We start from the raw sequence: 24,272 nt of genomic DNA on the forward strand, positions 1-24,272 counted from the left end.
ACCAGCTCTGCTGGAATCATTGCACAGCTTTTTACATTGGTATGATTACCAACCAACTGTCCACCAGGATGAACGGCCACTGCCAAACTGTGGCAAAGAGCAAAGAAGATCACCCTGTGCCACAACATAACACACTTGATTTCAGTGGCTGTTTCACTACTCAAGCCATCTGGATGCTTCCCTCCATCACCAGCTTTTCTGAACTGTGCAGATAGGAATCATCCTTACAACACCTTCTCTGCTGCTGCCGTAATTGTCCCAGCCTCAACCAATGGTAACATATTGTCCCTGCATCCTTTGCCCAACAGTTCCCCTCCCTCTGTGCTATCACTCCTCCCTATTCTTGTCTCCCAATCTGTTTATTTGCAGCCTTCTGCCACTGCATCCACCTGTCTTTCCCTGCTCCTCTCCTTTTTTGTTCCTTTTTGCCGCACCTCCGTGGCCCACAATCTCCTGACACTGTACCTGTTGGCAATCTAGACCCTGCACTCTCCACCAGGCAGCATTCTTCTCTTTTCCCACCCATATACTACTATCCCTTCCCCTTCCCCTCACCTCGAGATCTTTGCTTTCATCCCATGTGATGTTGCATTCCGGCCCGAGATGCTGGAGCTGGCGGTCGTGTGTGTGTGTGTGTGTGTGTGTGTGTGTGTGTGTGTGTGTGTGTGTACTGACGAAGGCTGTGGCCGAAAGCCGGTCTGCAACTTGTCGTTTCTTCTATACGGTAAGTAGCAATCTGTCTGCATTTTGACGTGTCTTCTTTACGGTAAGTAGCAATCTGTCTTTTCGTGCATTGTAAATGTTATACTGTCCAATACTAACTTACAAGCACAGACTTCTTTATCTCAGTGTGTACAAAATTTACTTATTTCTGTATTTGAATTTATGGTCATTTTTTATGGAATAGTAACTCCTTCTTTATTCATATTCTATCTACATGAATTTGCAGCTGATATGGATTTTGTATGTATGTTCTGTAATATTTTCTGTCCCATTGGTTATATGGTTTTCAGACATACAGATGACACCAATTTCTTTCCAACCGCAGAGATTTCAAACTAACTAATAACTCATTTACTTTTTTCCTTCCTCTCCTATTATTCTAATGAAAGAAGCTAATTTCCCATTTCCTTCTGCTCTTGCACGATGAAGTGGGAGTCTTTGTCAATTTAATTTCCTTTAATGCTCTGTCTGAATTTTAGATTTAACGTAAAACATTTGTCTCACTCTAACAACCACAGGGATGTGCCTACACATGACACAATGGTGAAATGATTTTCCTTGTGAATGAATTCAAATGGAAAGTGTTGTAGTAAACTGTAGGATTTGTAGATTATTTAAGCAGATAAATATTGTTAGGGCCAGATGCCAATCTCAGATAATACTGGGATGAACGTCTTGTTAGTATTGTATTTGTACCGGCCCCATGAATTGTTATTTGCCCTTCCTTACTATAATTAAACATTAATTTACTTCTATTTTTCCAAATATGTCTAGCTTCATTTGTATGTATTTGAGAAAGTAACTTGTGCTTTCTTAATGTTATCATGTGTTATTTTTAGCATGTCAGTTTTCTGTTTGCACTCGAACCGGCTTGCCTATGTATAAAGTGTGCCAAACACAAACTCTTGTACAGTTCCATTGTTGCTTTGCAATTGCAACCCGTACCTGTTCCTTGATTATTGCTTCAGTTCACTCGGTGATGAACTGTGCTGTCATACATCCAAGTGTGCTGCAGTAATATAAAACAAATGACGAGCTAGGTGAGAAAGAATTTGTGAATTGTGCAACAAAATGACCCAGATTCCAAGATAGGGTCACAATCCCACTATGAAGTAATTATGTGAGAGATAATTAGCAGTTGAATAAGTGGTCAGCTGTGCTCTGATGCAACTGCACTCAGCATCAGAGTGAGATAATGAACTTTTTTTTTATTATTATTGTTTAACCAAACAGTGATATAACTCATATAATCAGTCTCATAAACTGACATATGCTGGGAGAGTGGTGTGCTGACCACATGCCCCTCCATATCCGCATCCAGTGATGCCTGTGGGCTGAGAATGACATGGCGGCCAGTCAGCACTATTGGGTCTTAATGGCCTGTTCAGACGGAGTTTAGTTTTTAGCTCATATAATTTCAGTTTATGTTATCACTCTTTAATTAAACTGTGATTTTGCTCAAAAATGTTTACCTTAGTAACATAAAGACAAGTATTCCTTAGGTAAAGACAGGTATTTCTTACATTTGTATGAAGTACGTCAAGCACCCTTTCATGTTAAAAAAGTGTCCGCTCAAGGATTAACAAGACCACTGGATAAAGATGCTTCTTGTGAGAAAAATAGCTTCACTGTGTGTTACATAGAGAAACCTGTTAATTTGGTGTTCCATTGTTGCAGAAGAGGCAAGCATACGGAGCGAAGAAGGTTCCTATTGGGGTGATGACAGAGAGAGCTCAGTTCAAGATGTTTCTAACACAACATGGCCTGATGTTCCAAGTGCAAATCTACTGGAGCAACTATCGCAGGAGCTAACTAATAAAGGCTCAGCAAAATCAGAAGTCCAGCTTAGGTAAGCTTTCATTACAGGTACTTTATCAGGTACCCTGGCAGGCAATTAGATGTAGGGTAGATAGTAAAATATGCTAATTAAAACTATGTTCTGAGTTTAAGACATTATAAATGGGTCATTCTGTGGTTTCAGACATATAATTTATACATTTGATATTTAAGTATTAATGTGAAAATAAAAAACTTATAGACCTGAATATGACACTGTATACAGCAAAGGTTTGATGGTGTGAGCTGTGTTGATTTGTTACTAAACAAACTTTTCATGGAATGACCCAAATCTTATTGTGAACTGTTGTACTATTGAGGTATTACAGCTTCTTACATATAAAATTAGGCTTTGCAGGCATGTCCACAAATGTGTGTACTGCAGTGTAAGTAAACCACAACTAGGCCAATACAACTGGCTCCTGTGTCGTCTTTAACCGTGAAAAGTGATTGTTTATTGTCAGTTTCTAACATGGATGCTTTTGTAATTTCTGTGAATAAGGCTTTAATTTCCATGTGTCATGCCACACCTTTACACTTGTCATTTAAGTATACTTAATGTAATACTAAATGTGGATTAGCTCTACATATGAGCAGTTTAGCATTGTAACAGCTAGACTTTGAAGCGATTGCTTTATATTCAAATTTTTAAGGACTTTGGATTTAAAAAATGTTTAACTGTGGTCTAAAAATTGTATGGATTATTATTATTATTATTGTTGTTGTTGTTGTTAAGGCAGTCATGTCATTCCAAAGTGTTTAACAAATGTTCGGTTGGGTCATCCTGCACTTCTTATCTTAGCCATTACTCAAATGACTTTGAAACATCCTCTAAACTTCAGCGCTCGTATTCAATTCTAGGTCAAAAATCAATGCAACATTACCTTGTGCCTTTTCCATCTGAGAAAAAGGATTATAAGCTAAAGAAAATGTTCACCAGTTCTAAATGGACAAAACTGAAAATTGTTTTTGTATTTGCTCTCCAAATCAACAACAGAATTCGCCTTGAATTTAGTGAAAAAATGAAGCACACTCAAATTAACAATCAACTGCAGCAGTTACTGCTCAGAACCCAAATAATAGCAATTTGCGTTTAGAAATTAACCACTTTTTCTTTCTGCTGAAAGCATTTCATTTATACCACTACTAAAAACATTAGCATTACTTCATGAACATTTTTACTCCAAATAATATTTTTCAATTAACAAAATTACTTTGGAAGATAACCTGGGAGAAAGGAAATGATAAACTTTCAAGTAGTACTACCACCTGTTATTATATATCACACACTTGTATTGTCCAAAACTAAATAATAAAAACTTTCCCTAACATAACTGACCCCCGTCCTACAGCTCTAATAGTAGTGTAAAAATGTTCTTGCCTTTTCACTAAAGCGCAGATATGTAGGCAGTTAGCAGTTAATATTTTACAGTAGCTTCACATCTCATATTTAAATATGTTATCACTGTTAGCCATATTGTATTTGTTGAATCGAAATCTGTCTAGAGTTGTAGTCAAAGCAATTTCAACATTACTTTGCCTCGAAAAATCTTGCATCAGAGCCGTTACATGATTGATATCAGTTCCTACTATAAATGCACTGAGCTGACACTTCTATTCAACATTGTGCAATACTTCACTGCACAAAAATTAACTGCTTGTTGTGCACACTCACTATTGACTGCACTCCACTGACTGCCAAGATGGATGATCAGCAAAGCTTAACTGGACATTGTTCCAATAGCTGGCTGTGTTCAAACACCCTTGTAGCATCTTATCATGGGTGGAGTACATCACAAGTGTGGTCTGCCATGTGTCTGACTCATCTGTCCATGAGACCTCAGATCATCTTAGAAGGCAGCCTGTACCTCGGGGGAATTATGATTGCCACTGAGCAATTCGAGCCAGGCATGTGCTCTGTGGTGGTTTAAATGCTGCCTGACATCAGAAAACTTCACAGCCTTTCAAATAGTGAGAGCCAACATTTGACTCATAATCAAAGAGAGCAAGAAGAGATCATGGCACACATTCCAGGCCTCTATCAATCATTCCACTAGTTTTACAAAATTATGGACCATCAGGAGAATTTCTGGTAAATGGAGTCATTTACATATCAGTGGTGCTGAAGCAGGGATGTCTCCAATCAACGGAGACATCGTTCAGATGATGGCAGTGCATTTTGTGATGATTCCTCCTATGTCCAGCCAGGACCCAGCGTTCTGCCATTACAGAGAGGGATGAACTAAGCTTCAGATCCAACAATCCTGAGTCATATAACTACCCTTTCTCCTTGTGGGAGCTGGATTTGCTGCTGTCTGAAGCTCTTGGTGCAGCACCTGGTCATGACGAAATCTGATACCAATATGCTGCGAAACTTGTAAGCAGCATCAAAGGAAATGCTTTTAGAATGTTCCAATTTCACCTGGAAGACAGGACAATTTCCCAATTCATGGAGGGAGATAATTTTGATGCTTCTCCTCAAAGCAGCAAAGGACTAAATCTGTCCCAGTAGTTACCAGAGTGTCATCTTAAGGAACTGTGTAGAAAATACCTTGGAGTGAATGGTCGACAGTCATCTGGCATGGATCTTAGAGACCAGGCAGCTTCTCAGCTGCTTACAGAGTGGATTCAGGAAGTATCAGTCCACTGTCTATAACCTGACCACGCTAGAAACGAGCTTCTCTATGTAAACAGTATTGTACAGGGATGTTTTTCAACACCAGTAAGGTGTTAGACATTACTTGGAGGCACAATATTCTTGGACAGCTCTGCCAATGGAGCTTTTGTGGCCATCTCCCCATATTCATTCAGTCTTTCTTATCAGAATGCTTTCTTTCGGTGCTGAATTAATGGCACAATATGAAATAGGTTCAAGCAAGAGAATAGTGTTTCCCAGGGAAATGTTTTAAGTCTTATCCTCTTTGCTGTAGCCATTAACAGTGTAACTGTGCAACGCTCCTTTTTGTGGATGATTTTGCACTTCTTGTCGTTTACGATTTGTTGTCAAGAGGTTGGAAGAGTAGACTGCAAAGGCAGGTTTTCATTTTTATCCAGCTTGCATATGAAGGACACCATTCCACATTTTAAAGACTCAGCGAGGGTTCTGGGCCTGATTTTTTATTTGAAATTGTTGTGGTTACCACACCTAACATTAGGAGGACCGCAAGCAGGCTACTACCTACAAGGACCGACAGGGCCAAATTGGTCACATGTTTATTTTTGATTATTTGATCAAATTGTGATAGGCAATGGAATGTAACACTCATATATAGCTTTAGTTGATTTTTATTAATAAAATAAATGCACTACTCTCTCTCTCTATCTATCTAGCTATCAGTTCACTGCTGTTTACTGCTGCACTTGTCGCACCATGCTCGTCTTCTCTTCTCACATTTGCCACATACTGCTTTCTCACAACCCGAACAAACAGTAGCAGTATGGTTTCTTTACATGAGGTACGAATTGTACACTTCTCTCTCTTAGTTGCCCTCTGTGGTCTGCCTTTAGTGTCTGCATGATTCTGGTCTGGCTCCTTATTTCTTGATGATACATACCACTCTCGAAACTCTTCACACAAATAAAAAATATACGTCCTTATACAACACCCAGGAATTTATGGCAGCCAAATCAAGAATGTTGTAAAATACGTGCGTTGACCAACGTCTTGTACCAGCTTTTGTGGAGTACATCCTTATCATTTGATCAACAACGTCGACCCCAAATTTTGTTTCATTGTAGAATTGCACTGTTTCAGGAGTCTTCTTCTGACTATCGGACAGGGATACATGAGAGTGAAGTGAACTCAGTAACAAAACATTCTTATTTGTTTTTCCTTGATAAACTGTTAGTGTTGTTCCATCATCATTTTATACACAGTAGTCGAGTGGAGTGGTTGTTTTTTGGTCTTTGCAGCAGGAGGCACCTCCCTTCAATTATGGTTCAAAGTACCTACTAAAGTTGTGGATGCTGCCCTCAGATGGTTCACAAGGCTTAGCGAAGTAAAGTAACTGTCAGTAGTGACACTCAAACTTTTTCCTAAGTATGATCCCATAAGCCTAAGAACAACATTTTCACTTATGCCTTGGTTAGCTGGTTAAAGGGGATCAGCACCAGTGTATGGGAATCCATTCACTATGTATTTACTAGAAACACCTATAAGTAACCAGAATTTTATGCCAAACTTATCTGGCTTGCTTGCAATATATTGTGTGAATGGGCATCTTGTTTTAGACGGCAAAAGTTGTTCATCAACTGTAAGATAAGGTTCTGGTTTATAGCATGACCCACTGTTTTCTATGAAAGCATTCCAAGTATCTGAGACAAGAGCAAATTTGCCAGCCTTGAGGCATTCAGATCTAGTGGACTTAGTGTCAAACCTCATATACTTCATTATTTCGATAACTCTGTTTCGTCCCATAGTTTGTCTGAAAAACGGAGGACCCCATACTGTTGACCATAGGCTTTTGAGAGGAAAATTCTTTGCCTACACTCCTCTTGCATACATTGTGGTGACAAAAGCATCAAGCTCTTCAGTGTCTACTGTCCAGGAATCGTCTTGTGTTCGACGACAAGCCTCAGCTTCAGTACAGTGCTTGATGTGGCGCATCGTGGAAGCACTGAAAATTAACCGCCAAGCACTAAGAAGTTTCCCACTTTGAGTTTTCCTTTTAGCATATGATGTTGGTCCTGATCTCTCCCACAAAATGTTATGACTTTTGTAGATGACCTGAAAACATGTGAAAAAAGAACGGTACTTTTAGAACGTGTAATGTACTGATATTATATGAGTATATATGTTCTTGTAATTTTTAAAAACTAAAACTCTATACAAAGAGCAGAAATATTACTGACCTGCATTAGAACTCACTGGTACAATTTTCCACACAGTCCCATCTTTTGCTGTTTCTTTTTGTTTAGTAGGTTGCCCAGTATCAGTTTTTGACTGACTTCCGGGGGAAGCAAATGTTGTCCGGGTTGTTGATCTTATAGAGCTAGAATTTGGAACATCAGAAGGCGTGCTGGATGTAGAAGCTTCATTTTCCCCTAAATTTAGCAGAAAACTGTTCTTGGCTGTGTGTACATCATCACATTCGTTGCATGAATCACATTCTTCATCTGCACACACTGGAACTACTAGACTTTCTTCATTGTCCTGATTGCTATCAAAAAACTCAAATTCTTCACCTGAACTTTTATCTTCTATTTTTCTCAGTTCTGCTAGTATTTCAGCGTCTGTTAGCCACTTCTTGTATTCATAGGTCATGACTGCAGGGACGACTCTCAGATACCGTCACAACAGACAATAACTGAAATCCTTACATCAGCTAACCAACAATCAGCGCTGGATTGAATGACATTGTTGTCGCACATTTGAACAACAGAGGGGCAACAGTTCATGTAATTTCATACGCAGTATTGCAAAGAAGTGGCCTCTAAATACAAATAAATGTTGGAGGGCCAAATTGGCCCCGCCGTCCTTCTAGGTGGTAAGCTTCATATTTCACAACCTAATTAAAATAGGACACTCCAAAATGCGGTGGTTAATATTTCATATGACTGACGAAAAGTCACAAAATATCAAGTCAGTCGAACTTACGATTTGCTCAGAACACAAGTGAAAAGATCGAAAAGGGGCCAATTTGGCCCCTCAGTCCTTCTAGTGCTAAAGGACATAAAGCCAAGGACCCAGAAGTCACTAAATATCTTGAAGTGCCTCTGTCACAGATCTACGAAAATGGACAGGGCACAACTGCGTCAGTGTTCAAGGGCTTTTTTTAGGCTTGTGGCTAGACTATGGGTGTGCAGTATGGATCTTCAAGATCTTCTTACCTGAAGAACATTGACATTACACACCAAAAGGAGATCAGGCTGGCCACGAGTGTTAACAGGACAATTGCCCAATTCATGAAGGGAGGTGATTTTGATGCTGCAATCAAGGATGGATCTAAAAGGGGGACTCCATTTATTGCTCTGTTGTTTTCTCTGATTGTTTCCTTGAGATATGATTGCTTCAAGACTTCACTAGCTTGGATGCAGAATTATTGTGGTCTTGCAGAAACTGGAGCAGATGAAACAAGTTGTGTGTGACTGCCAAATTCCTCAGCTGTTCCAACTCCCTGAGTGCACTTCACTCTCTACAGCATTTGTACTCAGCAGGTAAAGTAGTCCAGGATATCCAGAATGACATTCTCCATTTGCAAAGGCTGCGGAAATTGATGTCTTCATGGTGAGTGCCAGGGCATATCTACATCTACTCTGTGCAAACCACTGTGAGGGGCATGGCAGAGGCTACATCCCATTGTACCAGTTATTAGGGTTTCTTCCTATTCCATTCATGTATGGAGTGTGGGAAGAATGATTGTTTGAATGCCTCTGTGCATGCAGTAATTGTTCTAATCTCGTCCTCATGATCCCTATGTGAGTGATATGTAGGGAGCTGTAATAAATTCCTGAAGTAATCATTTAAAACTGGATCTTGAAACTTTGTTAATGGACTTTCTTGTGATAGTTCGTATCTATCTCCAAGAATCTTCCAGTTCAGCTCCTTCAGTACCTCTGTGACACTCTCCCACAGATTAAACAAACCTGTTACCATTTATGCTGCCCTTCTCTGTATACGTTTAATATCTCCTGCTAGTCATATTTGGTTCTGGTCCCACACACTTCAGCAATATTCTAGAACCGGTCACACGATTGACTGTACTTCCCCAGTATTCTACCAATAAACCGAAGTCTACCACCTGCTTTACCCATGACTGAACCTATGTGATCATTCCATTTCAGATCCCTACAAATTGTTATACCTAGGTATTTGTATGAGTAGGCTGATTCCAGCAGTGACTTGTTGATATTATAGTCATAGGATACTACATTTTATCATTTTGTGAAGTGAACAATTTTACATTTCTGAACATTTAGAGCAACTTGCCAATCTCTGCAGCACATTGAAGTCTCATCAAGATCTGACAACATTTATGCAGCTTTTTACAGGTAGTACTTCATTATAGATGCCGCAGTTATCTATAATGAGGTAAAAAATGCCTGATTTTACTATTAATATTGTCCGCATTGTCATTAATATACGACATGAACAGCAAAGGTCCCAACACATTTCCCTGGGGCACACCCAAGTTACTTCTACATCTGATAACGACTCTCCATCCAAGATAACATGCTGTGTCCTTCCTACCAAAAATTCTGCAGTCCAGTCACAAATTTCACTTGATACCCCATATGATCATACTTTCGGCAATCAGCGTAGGTGTGATGATGAGTCAAATGCTTTTCGGAAATCAAGAAATACTGCATCTGCTTGGTTGCCTTGATCAAAAGCTTTCAGTATGTCATGTGAGAAAAGTGCCAGTTGGGTTTCACATGATTGATGTTTTCAGAATCCAAGCTAGTTGGCATTGAGAAAGTCATTCTGTTCAAGTTACCTCATTATGCCTGAGATCAGAATATGATATAAGATTCTACAACAAATCAGTGTCAAGGATGTTGGATGGAAGTTTTGTGGCTCACTTCTACTACCCTTCGTGTAGTGTGACCTGTGCCTTTTTTCAAGAACCGGGCACAGTTTTTTGTGAGCGAGATCTACAATAGATTTTAGTATAGAATCTGACAGGGATCCAACAGGCCCTGGAGTCCTTTTCAGTTTTAACCATTGCTGTTGTTTCTCAACACCACTGACACTAATACTTATTTCATTCATCATTTCAGTGGTACAAGGATTAAATTGGGGCAATTGTCCTGGGTTTTCCTTGGTAAAGGAACATTAAAAATGGAGTTAAGCATTTCATAGGTATTAAGGGACCAAAATGCTGGCCGACGCAGCCAAGGACTCAAGTTGTGATACTCCGATAGTTCAGTGAGTCATCCCCGTACATGCTATCACCTCATTGTTGTGGTGCAGTGCCATGTGTTGATGATAAGAAGAGTGGCTATAAGTAGCTGATAGTAAGCTGTGTCTGCTAAAGTCAACAACTCAGCCATGGTGTACCTTATTCCAGCCATGCCGGTGGGTTGATGTCCTTCTCAGTCGTCTCATCTTCACATAGGACACAGCCCTTTGACACAGGGCTTCTTGCTCCGGCAAAACGAAACTTGAATGTGTAATGCTTGTGACATACAGATCACAGTGGCCTACACTTTAGTATACAGTGTTTTATATTCAGAGAAGAGGGTGGGAGCATATTTCTCAAAAGATGTGCCCTCTCTTTTAACTAACACTCAAATGAATGTGGTATCACTTTCCAGGTTTCATGAAATTTCCGATTTGTTTCCAAAAATTTTAGGAAGGAAGTTTTAACGTGTTGTCATAGTGACTGGCACATTCATGTTAGTGATCAGCCAGCCACATTTCCTTGTGTAGTTCTTTTAGGTTTCCTCTTATATTACTTGTGTTTTAATTGCCGTGTTTAGAACATTTATTTGTGTAAGACTTAATCTTCCTTGTTTTGTGATGTTTTTAACCACATTTATTCCTCATAGTATTTTTAAGGGCATTGGTAACATCACCATTCATTTGAGTGCCCAGAACACACACACACACACACACACACACACACACACACACACATTAGCAGACCAGTGACTGAATAACACACACACTTCAAAACAAAGACATCCAGGGAAAGCCATTGTAGTGGTTCCTGAGGAACATATTTATTAGTTTTAATAAACAGTAAGTTGATTAACAGTCAAAATGGTTACAAATATGAACATAATTCGTTGTCAGCCTAAGTACCAATAAAACATTTTCTCTTCACTGTAAAAAGTTTCTTTCAGCTTACTAAGGAATTTTGAGTAGGATGTTATTCCAAATATTTTTATAAGTCTGTTCCAAGATGTTCAGTGATGTAGTAGTCTGAAGCTTAGTTTTATCAACATCCAGAGTATAGAATTTGTAGCAAATTGTATCAATGATTTTGTTTCATATTCATCCTCATTTGAATTTAGTACCTCATTAAGTAATGGTCAGAATTTTATATTAACATATATGAAAAAGCCAATACAATCTGTGGGAACTCTGTTCATGTACTGTTTTTTCAGAAGGGCACTTGAACCATTTCCAAACTAAAAAAGGGCCTGTATTTTTAACCAGGTGACAGATTATCTTGATATGCATAAGTCAAGTATTTGCTTTGGAACTACATATACTTGATTGAAATGGTACAGAGATTATTAACATGGCTTTACACAAGGATGACCAGCAAAATTATGAAGTGTTCCCCATTTTTGCCGCACCTGAAGCACCTCAGCTCTAAAGGCTGTAAACATCATAAAGTGTCCTAGTTGCAGACACATACATACATACCCTCCCTGTTGCTATTTTACAGCTTGCAGCTGGACCATGGCCATGTTGTATATGGCTCTGTACAAAAATTCTGTTTATAGGACTTCGACTCCATTTTTCATGAGGGCATTAGATTGGTGACAGGGGTCCTCAGGGAAAGCCCTATACCAAGTTTCTTTTCTGAGGCAGGGGAACTGCCCCTAGCCATCTGTCAAAAGTACCTCCTGGTGCGACTCACATATAAGATACTGTCAGTCCCACAGTCTACAGCCTTTAATCTTCCTCAGTCAAAACATAATAGTTCATCACATACTAAAACATCAAGTGAAGCATTTATTTTGTGCTGGATACCAGACCATGTGGCAATCCAAGACAATGGGCAAGCTGACATGTTAGCAAGAGATGTGTACAATGAAAATAATGTACTGCTCTGTGGTCTCTTCTTATGTGCTGTTGCCTTATTGTTGAGAAAGAGAATTATGTATCTATGAGAGACTGTGTGGCTGGAGGTACAAAGTAATAAATGAAGGGTGGTTATGCCTACAGTTCTGTAATGGTGAATATGACAGATGGAAAGAAATACCTGTAATATGACTGAGAAAAATGCACCATCCTCTGACACAGGCACACCACCTCCGGCAGGAGGATCCACCAATGTGCAGTGTTGTGATGTACCATTGTCATAGCACTGTATTTTACATAATTGTGTTTCATATTTTGACAAGAGGCCAGCAATTTTTTTTTATAACAATTCATCCACTGTTCTAAATATCAATGAGATGAGTTTCAGTAAGGTTTTAAGATTTTGTATGCTGTGTGCACTCTTCATCATGTTGTTGGGTTGGTTATTTTAGTGGATCTCAGATTAACTGTTTCATCCCTTCCTAGTCAGTGGTCAAGCCAGCCACAGTTATCAGAATAATAGTTTTACATATTTGATTGTTTGTCCATTTCTTTTTTTAATATAAATTTTTAAACAGACACTCAGGTTTTGTTTAAGCACTTTTAACATTCATGTATAGAACTGTTAATCAGTATTTACTTGTTCCCATTCTCACAGCTCTTTCTGTATTTTCACTGGTGGTCAGCTGGACACACGTACTGGAGAATAACTTAAAGCAATTTTTTGAACTAATCCTTGTTTTATTTAGTATTTTGTCATGACTATCTTATAGCTTTATTTAAGCAAGTCGCCAAAGTGGCATCAAATCGAAAGACTTGCAACTGGCAAACGGTCTACTCCGATGGGAGGCGCTAGTCACACAACATTTATTTTATTTAAGCTTGAGGAAAGAGTGTGAAAGTAAATGTAGGTGTGCTTGCTCCCATGCATTATTTTTGCTATCAATTTTAATATATTGATGAGCAACCACCCCTGTGTTGTCATTGCCAGACACATTTAAAATGTCTAATATGTGTGTGTCCATGCACTGTTGCCAAAGACGAATGCTTATGAGAAAGACTTTGTTCTAACTAAGCTCACTTTAGTTTGTTTTCTGCAAGGACAATGATAACCATTCCATTGAGGGCCGTAAAACTAATATCATCATCCTACTAATCACCACCACCATCACTTAGGTTAGAAAATTGCTTTCCAGTTCAAGGCTGAGCTCTGTGGAATTGTCATTTCCATATGTCTCATTTTCTAGGACTGTATATAAACTCACCAGGCAAAAAGTTAGTCACCTCAATACGTGCACAGATGAATTATTACACTTTATGTACTATGCAGAGATCGAGTCATGTGCCCCACTGCACACATGCTGCCTCTGTGAGCATAAGGCCACAGTGATTGCTGCAACGCTGTACATAAACTTGGGTAAATATAAGGACACGAGAGAATGTCAAAAAGGGACATTCATGTTTGATCATGCAGATGATCATACAATGTCTGAAGTTGCTGACTTTGTTAGTGTTTTGCAATGAACTGTTCAACATGTCTACAATTAGTGGTGTAACACACATGGCCACGAAACACAATGTGAGAATTGTTGTCAGGAAAAGGTTCTGACTGAGAGGTACCAGAGATGCATTTCACATCTCGTGAATCAAAATCGCTTTCACACCCAACACAGATTTCTACAGGCAATGATGCTATTCAATCTGTATCTTGAGTAAGCAGTAAAGGAAATGAAATAAAAGTTCGGAGTAAGTATTAAAATCCAAGGAGAAGACATAAAAACTTTGAGGTTCACCGATGACATTGTAATTCTGTCAGAGACAGCAAAGGACTTGGAAGAGCATTTGAACGGAATGGACAGTATCTTGAAAGGAGGATATAAGTTGAACATCAACAAAAGCAAAACGAGGATAAGGGAATGTAGTCGAATTAAGTCGGGTGATGCTGCAGGAATTAGATTAGGAAATGAGACACTTAAAGTAGTAAAGGAGTTGTGCTATTTGGGGAGCAAAATAACTGATGATGGTCGAAGTAGAGAGGATATAAAATGTAGACTGGCAATGGCAAGGAAAGCGTGTCTGAAGAAGAGAAATTTGTTAACATCGAGTATAGATTTAAGTGTCAGGAACTCGTTTCTGAAAGTATTTGTATGGAGTGTAGCCATGTATGGAAGTGAAACATGGACGATAAATAGTTTAGACAAGAAGAGAATAGAAGCTTCCATAATCTGGTGCTACAGAAGAATGCTGAAGATTAGATGGATAGGTCACATAACTAATGAGGACGTATTGAATAGAATTGGAGAGAAGAGAAATTTGTGGCACAACTTGACTAGAAGAAGGAATCAGTTGGTAGAACATGTTCTGAGGCATCAAGGGATCACCAATTTAGTACTGGAGGGCAGCGTGGAGGGTAAAAATCATAGAGGGGAACCAAGAGATGAATACACTAAGCAGATTCAGAAGGATGTAGGCTGCAGTAGGTACTGGGAGATGAAGAGGCTTGCACAGGATAGAGTAGCATGGAGAGCTGCATCAAACCAGTCTCAGGACTGAAGACCACAACAACAACATGAGTGAAGGTCCATTCCGACAGTGAGAGAACGTTGTAACAGGAACTGCATGCATGAAGATAACAGCAAAGTTCATCAGGCTGGAAGAATATGTGACTGGTTTTGTGAACACTCTTCCAGCATGTTACTTCTTGATAGGCCTGCAAAATCATCCGATTGTGAACCCCCATAGAAAGTCTGTGGGACAGGGTAGAACAGCAGGTGATACTACATCAGCATCCCCTCAGTTGTGTGATTAAATCCTCGATCAGTGGCAACAAACCTGCACAACCTTGTGGACTCACATCCTAACTGAATCTAGGCAGTTTTCAAATCAAGGGGCAGAGTACAGGGTATTAAATGATGCTTGTATTCATTTCTTTAGGGATGACTAATTTTTTGTCCAGTGAGCTTGAGAGAATCGCAGATTCACATGATGGCGAGTTGTGTCAAAACAGTCTGAACGTTCTGGAAGATAGAACAACACAGTCAGATAGTTGATGCTGATGGTGAAATTTCAGGATCTGTACACTGAAGTGTTATCAGCGACTAAATGTTGCTCTTGAACTGTTTATATGTACATAGCTGTACATTTCTGTTCCAGGTACCTCTTACAATTATTCACAGAAGCCGGCTGCATTGAGTGGGCATTGGTAATATCTGTCTTGCTGCGAGATGCTCTGGCTGTTGTACGTATCACTAACAGCACTCGCTCTACAGAACATTCCTATGAAGCTGTCCTGAGGGTAAAGAATGGTCTTGTTAGTCTGTGTCAGTGGAGCAGCAGTGAATGGTATGGAGTTTCATGTTCATTACTTCTGTGTAGAATGGTGTTATAAACAGAAGCTAGAATACAGCTTGTTTGAAAAAGAATGACCTGATTTTAACTATATATATTTGTTGATGGACAAATACTACAGAAATAAGGACAAATTATAAAAATGTTCGTGAAACCTTGAGTACTTTTCTTAGGTTATTTTGCTATATTTTTCTTGTTTAGTTGCACTGTGGCCTACTGTGGATATTCTGGGAAGCAGATGTGTAGAAAGATGGGCATGGCCTAGAATTGTGGAGAAATGTATTGATTGAGCACTTGCCCACAAAAGGCAGAGGTCCTGAGTTCGAGTCTCAGTCCGGCACACAGTTTTAATGTGCCAGGAAGTGCTTTGGTAATATTTATAGCCTCATTCTGAATTTAAATGGTGTCCAATGAACACAAGCCTTTTTGCATGTTGCAGTGGAACAAGTGTGCCTAAGTAATTGCATTCTGCATACTTTTTGTCATTGTTTTGGGATTGTTCCACATTTAGTGAAAAACGTCTGTTATACCTGTTACCAGTTAACTTCTAGTGATGAAGTAACATTTTTGTGTTATCAATAAAGGTTACTTGCATAAGATGTTAACAAGAGGACTACAGAACACAAAGGAAAACATTGACCATGAAATAGATTTATTTAAAATGATGATAACAAAGTGTCCAGAATGAACTATCGTGAAATGAGATGATTGCCTTTCTCCACAATTTGAGAAGGATTCTGTGACATCATATTCCAACAGCTTAGAACCCCATCAAAATATATTGTAACATTGCACAAACACAATGTCAGTTTTCCCATCAATCAACTTTTATCTCACTTCCACTTGAAGGAATATACTAAGACACTGAATAACATAGTAATCAGTATAAACACTCTTAAACAAGGTGTACATTAAGATGTAATCTAAAAGTGAAGTATATATTTGTCACATAAACATTAGAGTGGTCTAGAGTCCAGTGCCTCGGATTATGTAAGGCTGTTTGAACATAACGCAGCACTTGTTGCACCATCTGTGCCAGTGTGAGGCAGCCTCTTTGGGGTACGCCATTGACACATGCACTGTTTAATTATGCACACGCACTGAAAATGGTTACAACACTCCTTCCCCCTTGGTGAAAAGTGTTCACTGTGGAGATGTCAATGTATTCATCAGAACAGGATGACTGCTGGAACAAGTGTCATGCCTTCACAGGAGAGGTGATGGAGGTGCCATATCCATGTCCATACCAGGGCAGGCACTCTTGTGATCGAGGCTGCAGAGAAGACAAAGGCAGCAAAGGCGACAGGCTGTGGAGATGGAGACGTTAACTATTCTTCCCGGTGGTGGCAGCACACAGAATGAAGGTGGTGCAGGAGCTGGAGGGGGTGTGGAGCACACTGTGGAGGCAACCATGGGACCAGCGTAGTCTCCACCACATGGTTGGTCTCGCATAAGCAGAGCTGGTCATAGTGTCATGATACCAAGCCATCGGAGGTGTGCAAAACGTACAGGCGGCAGTCTTGGTAGTGATCGATGACAACTGGTGTTTACTTAAGGGCACTGGCCAAACCCGTGGGCCCAAATGGAAGAGCCCAGATGGAACTGCTGCGAGGCGGGTGCTGCTGGGTGGACGAGTATTAGATGTGAAGCATGCATCTCCACTGGGCTACGATTGTCGACTGAAGTGAACCTTTATGAGCTGAAGGATCTGTTGACAGCTTCTTCAGGAGAAGATTATGTGATATATTTTTTTATGTGAGTTTTGAAAGTACGGACCAACTGCTCTGCATCTCCATTGGAGTGAGTGTGAAATGGAGGGGCTGTAATGTGCTGGTTGCCACTCATTGTACAAATATCAATAATTTAGGTAAAGACAGATTGCTACTTACCATAAAGAAAACATGTTAAGTTGCAGACAGGCACAATTAGAAACAGTTACATAAAGCTTTCAGCCACAGCCTTCATCAGTAAAAGAAAGACAAATACCATTCACACACATAAGCAAGGACACCTCATGCACGCAAGACTGCCACCTCCAGCATCTCAAGCCAGAATGCAACTATCATGTGGAATGTAAGCAGCAGTCTGCATGGGTGTGGAAGGGGAAGGGATAGTAGTGTATGGATGAAGAGAGAGACACACTGTCTGGTGGAGTGTGCAGGGATTAGATTGCCAGCAGGTACAGTGTCAGGAGGTTGTGGGGAAGGGAGGTGGGGGAAAAAAGGAGAGTAGTGGGGAAGGCTGGTGGATATGTTGGCAGAGGGTGGGAGATGGGAAGAGGGAGGAGGAGATAGGACAGAGGGAATAGAAACTGTTGGGTGGGGGGGGACTGTATGTTATTGTAGGCTGAGGCTGGGATAGTTATGGAAATGAAGAATGTGGTGTAAGGGTGATTCCCATTTACACAGTTCATAAAAGCTGGTGGTGTAAGGAAGGATTCAGATGGCTCAGGTAACGAAGCAACCACTGAAATCAAGTGTGTTCTGTTCAGCTGCATGTTTGACACAGATGGTCTACTTTGCTCTTGGCCACAGTTTGGCAGTAGCCATTCATCCTGGTGGGTAGCTGGTTGGTAGTCACACCAATATAAAAAGCAGTGCAATGATTGCAGCAGAGCTGGTAAATGACGTGACTGCTTTCACAGGTGTCCCGGCCCCTGATGGAATAGGATAAACATGTAATAGGACTGGAATAGAATGTGCTGGATGGGCGGATTGGGCAGCTTTTGCACCTGGGTCTTCCACAGGGATGGACTAGGATGTTGTAGAGGTTGTGTAGGGGACAAAACACCACTTTAGACAGGGTGGGAAATATCTCGTGTGAGATGTCACTCATTTCAGGGCATGATGATAGGCAATCAAAGCCCTGGTGAAGGATGTGGTTCGGTTGTTCCAGTCCAGCATAATACTAGGTGATGAAGGGGACACTCCTTTGTGGCCAATTCTTGAGGATGGTGGGAGGATTGGTGGTGTGAGGGCAAATGGTACGGGAGATCTGTTTGCGGACTTGGTCTCTGGGATAATGCCTGTCTATGAAGGCCTTGGTGAGATCCTCAGCATACAGAGCAAGGGAGTTTTTGTCACTGCAGATGTGCTGTCTCCGGGTGGCCAGTCTGTATGGGAGGGATTTTGGGTGTGAAATGGATGACAGCTGTCCAAATGCAGGTACTGTAGGTGGTTGATGGGTTTAATGTGGGCATAACTGTGGATGGAGCCATCAGAGAGTAGGAGGTCAACATCTAGGAAGGTGGGTTGAGAAGGACCATGTGAAGCAGGTGGGAGAGAAAGGCGTTAAGGTTGTGAAGGAACGAAGATAGGTTGTCTTGGCCCTGAGTCCAGATCATGAAGATATCATCAATGAACCTGAACCAGACTAGAGGTTTGGTGTTTTAGGAGGCTAGGAAGGTCTCCTCTAGATGGCCCAAAAAAGGTTGGCATAGGATGATGCCATGCAGGTGCATTTCCTTCAAATGAGAAGTAGTTGTGGGTTAGGATGATGTTAGGAAGATGTATGAGGAATGAGGTAGTGGGTTTGGAGTCTGAAGGATATTGGGAAAGGTAGTGTCCAATAGTGGTAAGACCATGGGCATGAAGGATGTTGGTGTATAGGGAAGTGAGATCAACAGTGATGAGTAGGGATCCAGTACGTAAAGAGGTGGGAATTGTGGTAAGTCAGTGAAGGAAGTGGTTGGTGTCTTTGATGTGGGAGACCAGGTTACAGGCAGTTGGTTGGAGGCGTTGGTCAATGAGGGCTGAAATTCCCATACCTCAGTGTTCCTTTTCACCCATGTTGCTGTAAGCTTTTTAATGCATTTGTGTGTATTTTTACATGGTTTCATGTATCTTTGCATATTTTTACGTGTGTCTGCATATTTTTGCATATCTGTGCATGTGTCTGTGTGTCTCTACATATTTTTATGCATCTTTACGCATCTTTTCCCTTATCCAGCTTTCCTCTCAACCATCAATACCTATTTTGTCCATTTATATATTATTCCTATTGCCTGGACACCATTCCTGCCACAATGGACCCTTGCTCCTTCTTTCTGCACCAGTTCAGAAAAGTATCCAGTTTCCTGGCTAAAACCCAGTCCCACATCATGTTTCTCAAATGCTGCCTAGAAATCCCACCAAACAGCGTAACTGTTAAGATTCCTTTCTCTGAATCCCATCCCTCCTTTCACAATGACCTACACCTTTTCAGATTCTGTGAATCCCTGGCCCTCACAAACCTGATACCACAAAAACTCATCTCCATGGCACAGGCATCCCAGAACCATGTCTTCTCCCTCTGCAAGACACTATTACTTTGCAATCCTTACTCCATACATCACATCTGTGAAACTGAATGGGACCATGGATGAAAGGGGGGGGGGGGGGGGGGGGCGCATGGTGCCTCTCAATGGTTGTTGCACTGTGGGCATGGGCAGGCTGACACAACTCTTGTATGTCATTGTCAATACCTGGCTAAAAGATGTGGCAGGGGGCCAGCAATTTTGTGTGAGAGAAACCCCAATGGTCCTGGTGGAGAAGAGACATGATGTCCCACCACAATGTGAACAGGAACATAACCCAGGGCATTACCTCTTCAGCAGCCAACAATAACACACCATCAAGAACAGAGAGGCAGTGGAAGAAAGCGACAATAATTCATCCTGATCAAATGCTGGATTGTGGCAAACCAGCTACAGAGAAAGGGGGTCCAAATTAGCATTTTGTGCTGTGAGGCAGAAGTGAATCTCGTAGTTGTAGCATGACAAAAATGGAGCCCAGCATTGCAGGAAATGGGCTGCTTTGTCTGGAATAGCAGCTGAAGGATGAAAAAGAGAAACCAGAGATTCACGATCAGTAATCAAATGGAACTGTATAGAAAAACATGAAAATTTTGAGTGCGTACACAATAGCAAGGGCTGCTTTTTTATGTGTAGTTAGTGCTGTTGTGCCTGGTTCAGGGTTTGGGAAGCATATGCAATAGCATGTTCACAACAGTCCCTGTATTTGTGCAAAAGAACCGTCCCAAGGCCATACTGGGAGACGTCTGTGGCCAAACCAAGATGTTGGCATGGTTGAAAGGTAACAAGCAAAGTACCGAGTGTAACTTTGACTCCAATAGGGTAAAAGCATGCTCACAGGCAGGGTACTAGTGAAAAGGAATACCTTTATGTGAGAGAGCACTAAGAGGCTGGACCACTGTGGCCCCATCAGGAAGAAATTTGTTAGTACGCAATCTTTCTGAGAGAGGCCTGCTATTCTTTGACATTGGTAGGATGCAGCAAAGCTACGATGGCATCAACATGCTGGTGTTAAGGTTTGACCCCAATACACAAGAATTCAAAACCAAGATAGACAACAGATAGCTGAAAAAATTGCTCTTTGTCCAAGTTACATTTCAAACCAGCGACATCCAGTACTGTGAATAAGGCACAGAGGTTCCGCAAGTGTTTGTCTGTTGAGAAACTGGAGACCATAGTCATCCAGGTAGTTAATGCACTCTAGCTCAAAGGCCCCATGAATTGTTCCAAAAATCATTGGAAAATAGCAGAGGCGTTAGCTACACCAAATGCCAGGTGTGGTATTCACTATGGTGAAGCGTTTGGAATCATAATCCAAGGTAGTTGCAAGTAGGCTTCTCTCAAGTTTATTTTGGAAAAATATTGTTCCCAAGAAAGCTGTGCTAAGACTTCATCCTGATGGGATAAGGAGTATGTATCAATAAGAGACTGTGAATTTATACACATTTTAGAAACGTCACAGGGCTGAAGGTTGCCATTAGGTTTTTCGGCAATTACCAACAGGGTAGACTATTCACTAGACGAGTCATGGGACTGGATAGATACAAAAAGAAAAAATGGGGGTGTGCCTTCGGTTTCATTGTGATGTTATTCTTGAAACTGGTAGCACACCCTAAACTTTCCTATAACAATGAGGAAAATTCTGAGCAGAGCACATCTTTATACCAGTTGCACTTGGTCAGAAATAGAGAAACCAAAATTAGAAAGGTCAAAGGCCAGGCAAGTGCTTTATATGCTAAGGGAGTAGAAAATGGTCCCAATATAAGTATTTGTTGTTTGTTGTAACCAAAGAGGGACGGGACAATGCTGATGATCCAAGATCCACATATATTTGAGAATGTAACAAAGTCACTTCTGCACTCATGTCTGTTTGCATGTTTAACATCTTGTCCATAATATGCTCTACAATATAAGGTTTGTTTGGGGCTGCCATCACTTGGGAACATTGTTCATATCCACGGTCATGTTTGATGAATGAGATTGAGAGTTGCACGAAACAATAAGGACATTATAGGAGAGGAGCATGTGGCTGCTATTGTGGCACTGACTGGTGTTGCTGTGTAGCATGGTGCTACCCCATGTGTCGTGGAAACCACGATTGCATGGCTACAGCATCATCTTCCCACGTGAGCTAACTGAAGGCAGCTGATGAAGAGAACCAGTGGTGGCTACTTCACTCCAAGCTTCTATTTTATTTCAAAAGACTGGGAAGTGTTCGAAGCATATGTGAGAGAGGGATTTTCACATTGTAAAGCACTGTCACGAACTTCTCTATCGGGACCAAGCATAAGGCCATGAAGTTCCCTGCACAAGCTCTGTACGACTGTTGCAGCCACTTTTGACAATGGTAGAACTCAATGCGAGCAGCAGTAACATAAGTATGTTTGCAGTGATAAGTAGAGAGCAACTGACAGCTTTCATCAGATGAGAGACTGGCAGGTACCTGAAGATGAGCTGGCTGACACAAAAGATGCTAAACATGAGGATATATCCATGATAGAAAGAAAACCTTACACACATTAGGATCAGTGACACCAAAAGCTAGGAGATGTTGCCAAAGGCATTTTTTGTATGCACCCCAATCTTCCGCAGAATCATCATATGGAGGAAATTGTGGGGGTTGTGTCAACAGCAGTGAACCCTGGTGCATCAATGATGCTGCCAAAGTGATTAGTACCATGGAGAGAGCTTGCTGGTGATTGGTGAGAGTGCACTGCTGCTCAACAAGATATTCGAGAATTTCTTCCGCTGACATATTGGCCATAGTGAACTGCAAAATGAACACACATTGTCACCAAAAATATTGTAACTTTGCGCAAACACAACATCAAAATTCCCACCGACCAACTTTTATCCCGCTTCCACCTGATGGTGTATAATAAGAGACCAAATAACATAGTGATCAGTATAGAGACACATAACAGTGAAATATGTGTTTGTCCCATGAAAATTAGAGCAGCTGAGGGCCCGGTGCACCAGATGATATGAGGCCATATTTGCGCACAGCACAGCACTTTTTGCGCCATCTGTGCCTATCCTTGAAGGCCCATGATGTTAAATTATACCTGCTCACTGTATGGGGTTATAACAGACTGACATAAAAGTGTACGACAGTTTCCCAATGACACACTGTCTCAACACTGGACGGGGGTCACAGGAGAACAAGATATTTCCCTACATTCTTGGCCTCGAAGATTTTCAGCCGTAATGTGTGGGAATACATGAAGGAATAGGATATTCATCTTTTAGTTCCTGACCATAAATGAGCTCAAGCAGAATTATAGCAGCAATGACTTGTATAGATGAAGAAATCTTTCATGAAGTGTAGGTTAATTTAGTAGTTGTCTAAATGTCGTCCATTCTGCTGGTGGGCAACAACCAGAGCAATTGTGATAACACAGCATACAACTTTAAAGCTTTATAAGTATTTTGATGTTTAGCTCTTTTTTCTAGAATTTTTCCACCAGTATGCATAAATAGTTAAATCAGGTCATTCTTTTTCGGAAAACATTACACTAGCAAGCTAAATCACCAATGGAAAAATAAATAAAAACCACTGGTTGTGAATAATGATGTTATTTATTCCTAAAGGAGGAGGTATGATTGCAATAAAATGTGAAAAATTTGAAATGTGCTATGTGGGAACAAATTAGGACTAAAGCAAGATAGTTCAGAAAATTTAGTGGTATCAATCATGATCATAATTTTCATAGTTAAGATTAATTCAAATAATGTGATGCCTACTTTCAGTGTGTGTCCTTTAATGTTATATCTAGCCGACTGGTGTATACATTCTCACATTCTTTTAAAACGTTGATGGTCCTATTTTCATTAGTTAATTATGAGGGAACAATCTACTGGATGTGGTACATTTAGTGCAGTTCTGTTTGTGTGGTGATCATGAGCTATTGAAGGTCAGTTTCTGGAACAGTAAAAAAGTCTCAAAAATGTAATTTCCTGTTGAATAATTTTCATTAATTAAATTGTTCAGGCCAAATACAAGGCATTCAAAATCATGTCAACTCATCTCAAGATTGACTTTCACAAAACATGTTAAATTATGAAAGTATTTAGACATAGAAAGCATAATTTGGAATTTTAAAAACTCTTCCACCAAACAAGTTTGTTTAATTGAGTAAATCCTACAAAATTTGTGTTATCAGTGATATCTCCTTTGATTTAGATTCACTGGGAAAAGAATTTCGGCCAAAGGAAACTGGCATCCAAGTGACAGTTTGGACTATGATCTCACATAAATGACATTAATATCAATGAGTCACTGTTAGAATCAGACAACTCTACAAACACCTAGGTGTAACACTTTATAGGGATATGAAATGGAATGATCACATAGGTTCAGTTGTGGGTAAAGCAGGT

General features: G+C 40.5%; 1 protein-coding gene and 1 non-coding gene across 3 annotated transcripts in view; both read left to right on the forward strand.

The window, feature by feature from the left end:
- Positions 1-24,272, forward strand: part of LOC124798690 (guanine nucleotide exchange factor subunit Rich) — a 305,412-nt gene that overhangs the window by 276,872 nt on the left and 4,268 nt on the right. For both annotated transcript variants that reach the window (XM_047262195.1, XM_047262196.1), the window contains 2 exons: positions 2,401-2,572; positions 15,410-15,598. In XM_047262195.1, coding sequence (XP_047118151.1) covers positions 2,401-2,572; positions 15,410-15,598 — 361 coding nt within the window. The remainder of the gene's footprint in view (positions 1-2,400; positions 2,573-15,409; positions 15,599-24,272) is intronic.
- Positions 11,694-11,798, forward strand: LOC124799738. The gene has a single exon (XR_007017079.1). It is a non-coding gene; the product is annotated as a U6 spliceosomal RNA (small nuclear RNA).

Source organism: Schistocerca piceifrons, chromosome 5 (assembly GCF_021461385.2).
Source record: "Schistocerca piceifrons isolate TAMUIC-IGC-003096 chromosome 5, iqSchPice1.1, whole genome shotgun sequence".
Lineage (NCBI taxonomy): Eukaryota > Metazoa > Arthropoda > Insecta > Orthoptera > Acrididae > Schistocerca > Schistocerca piceifrons.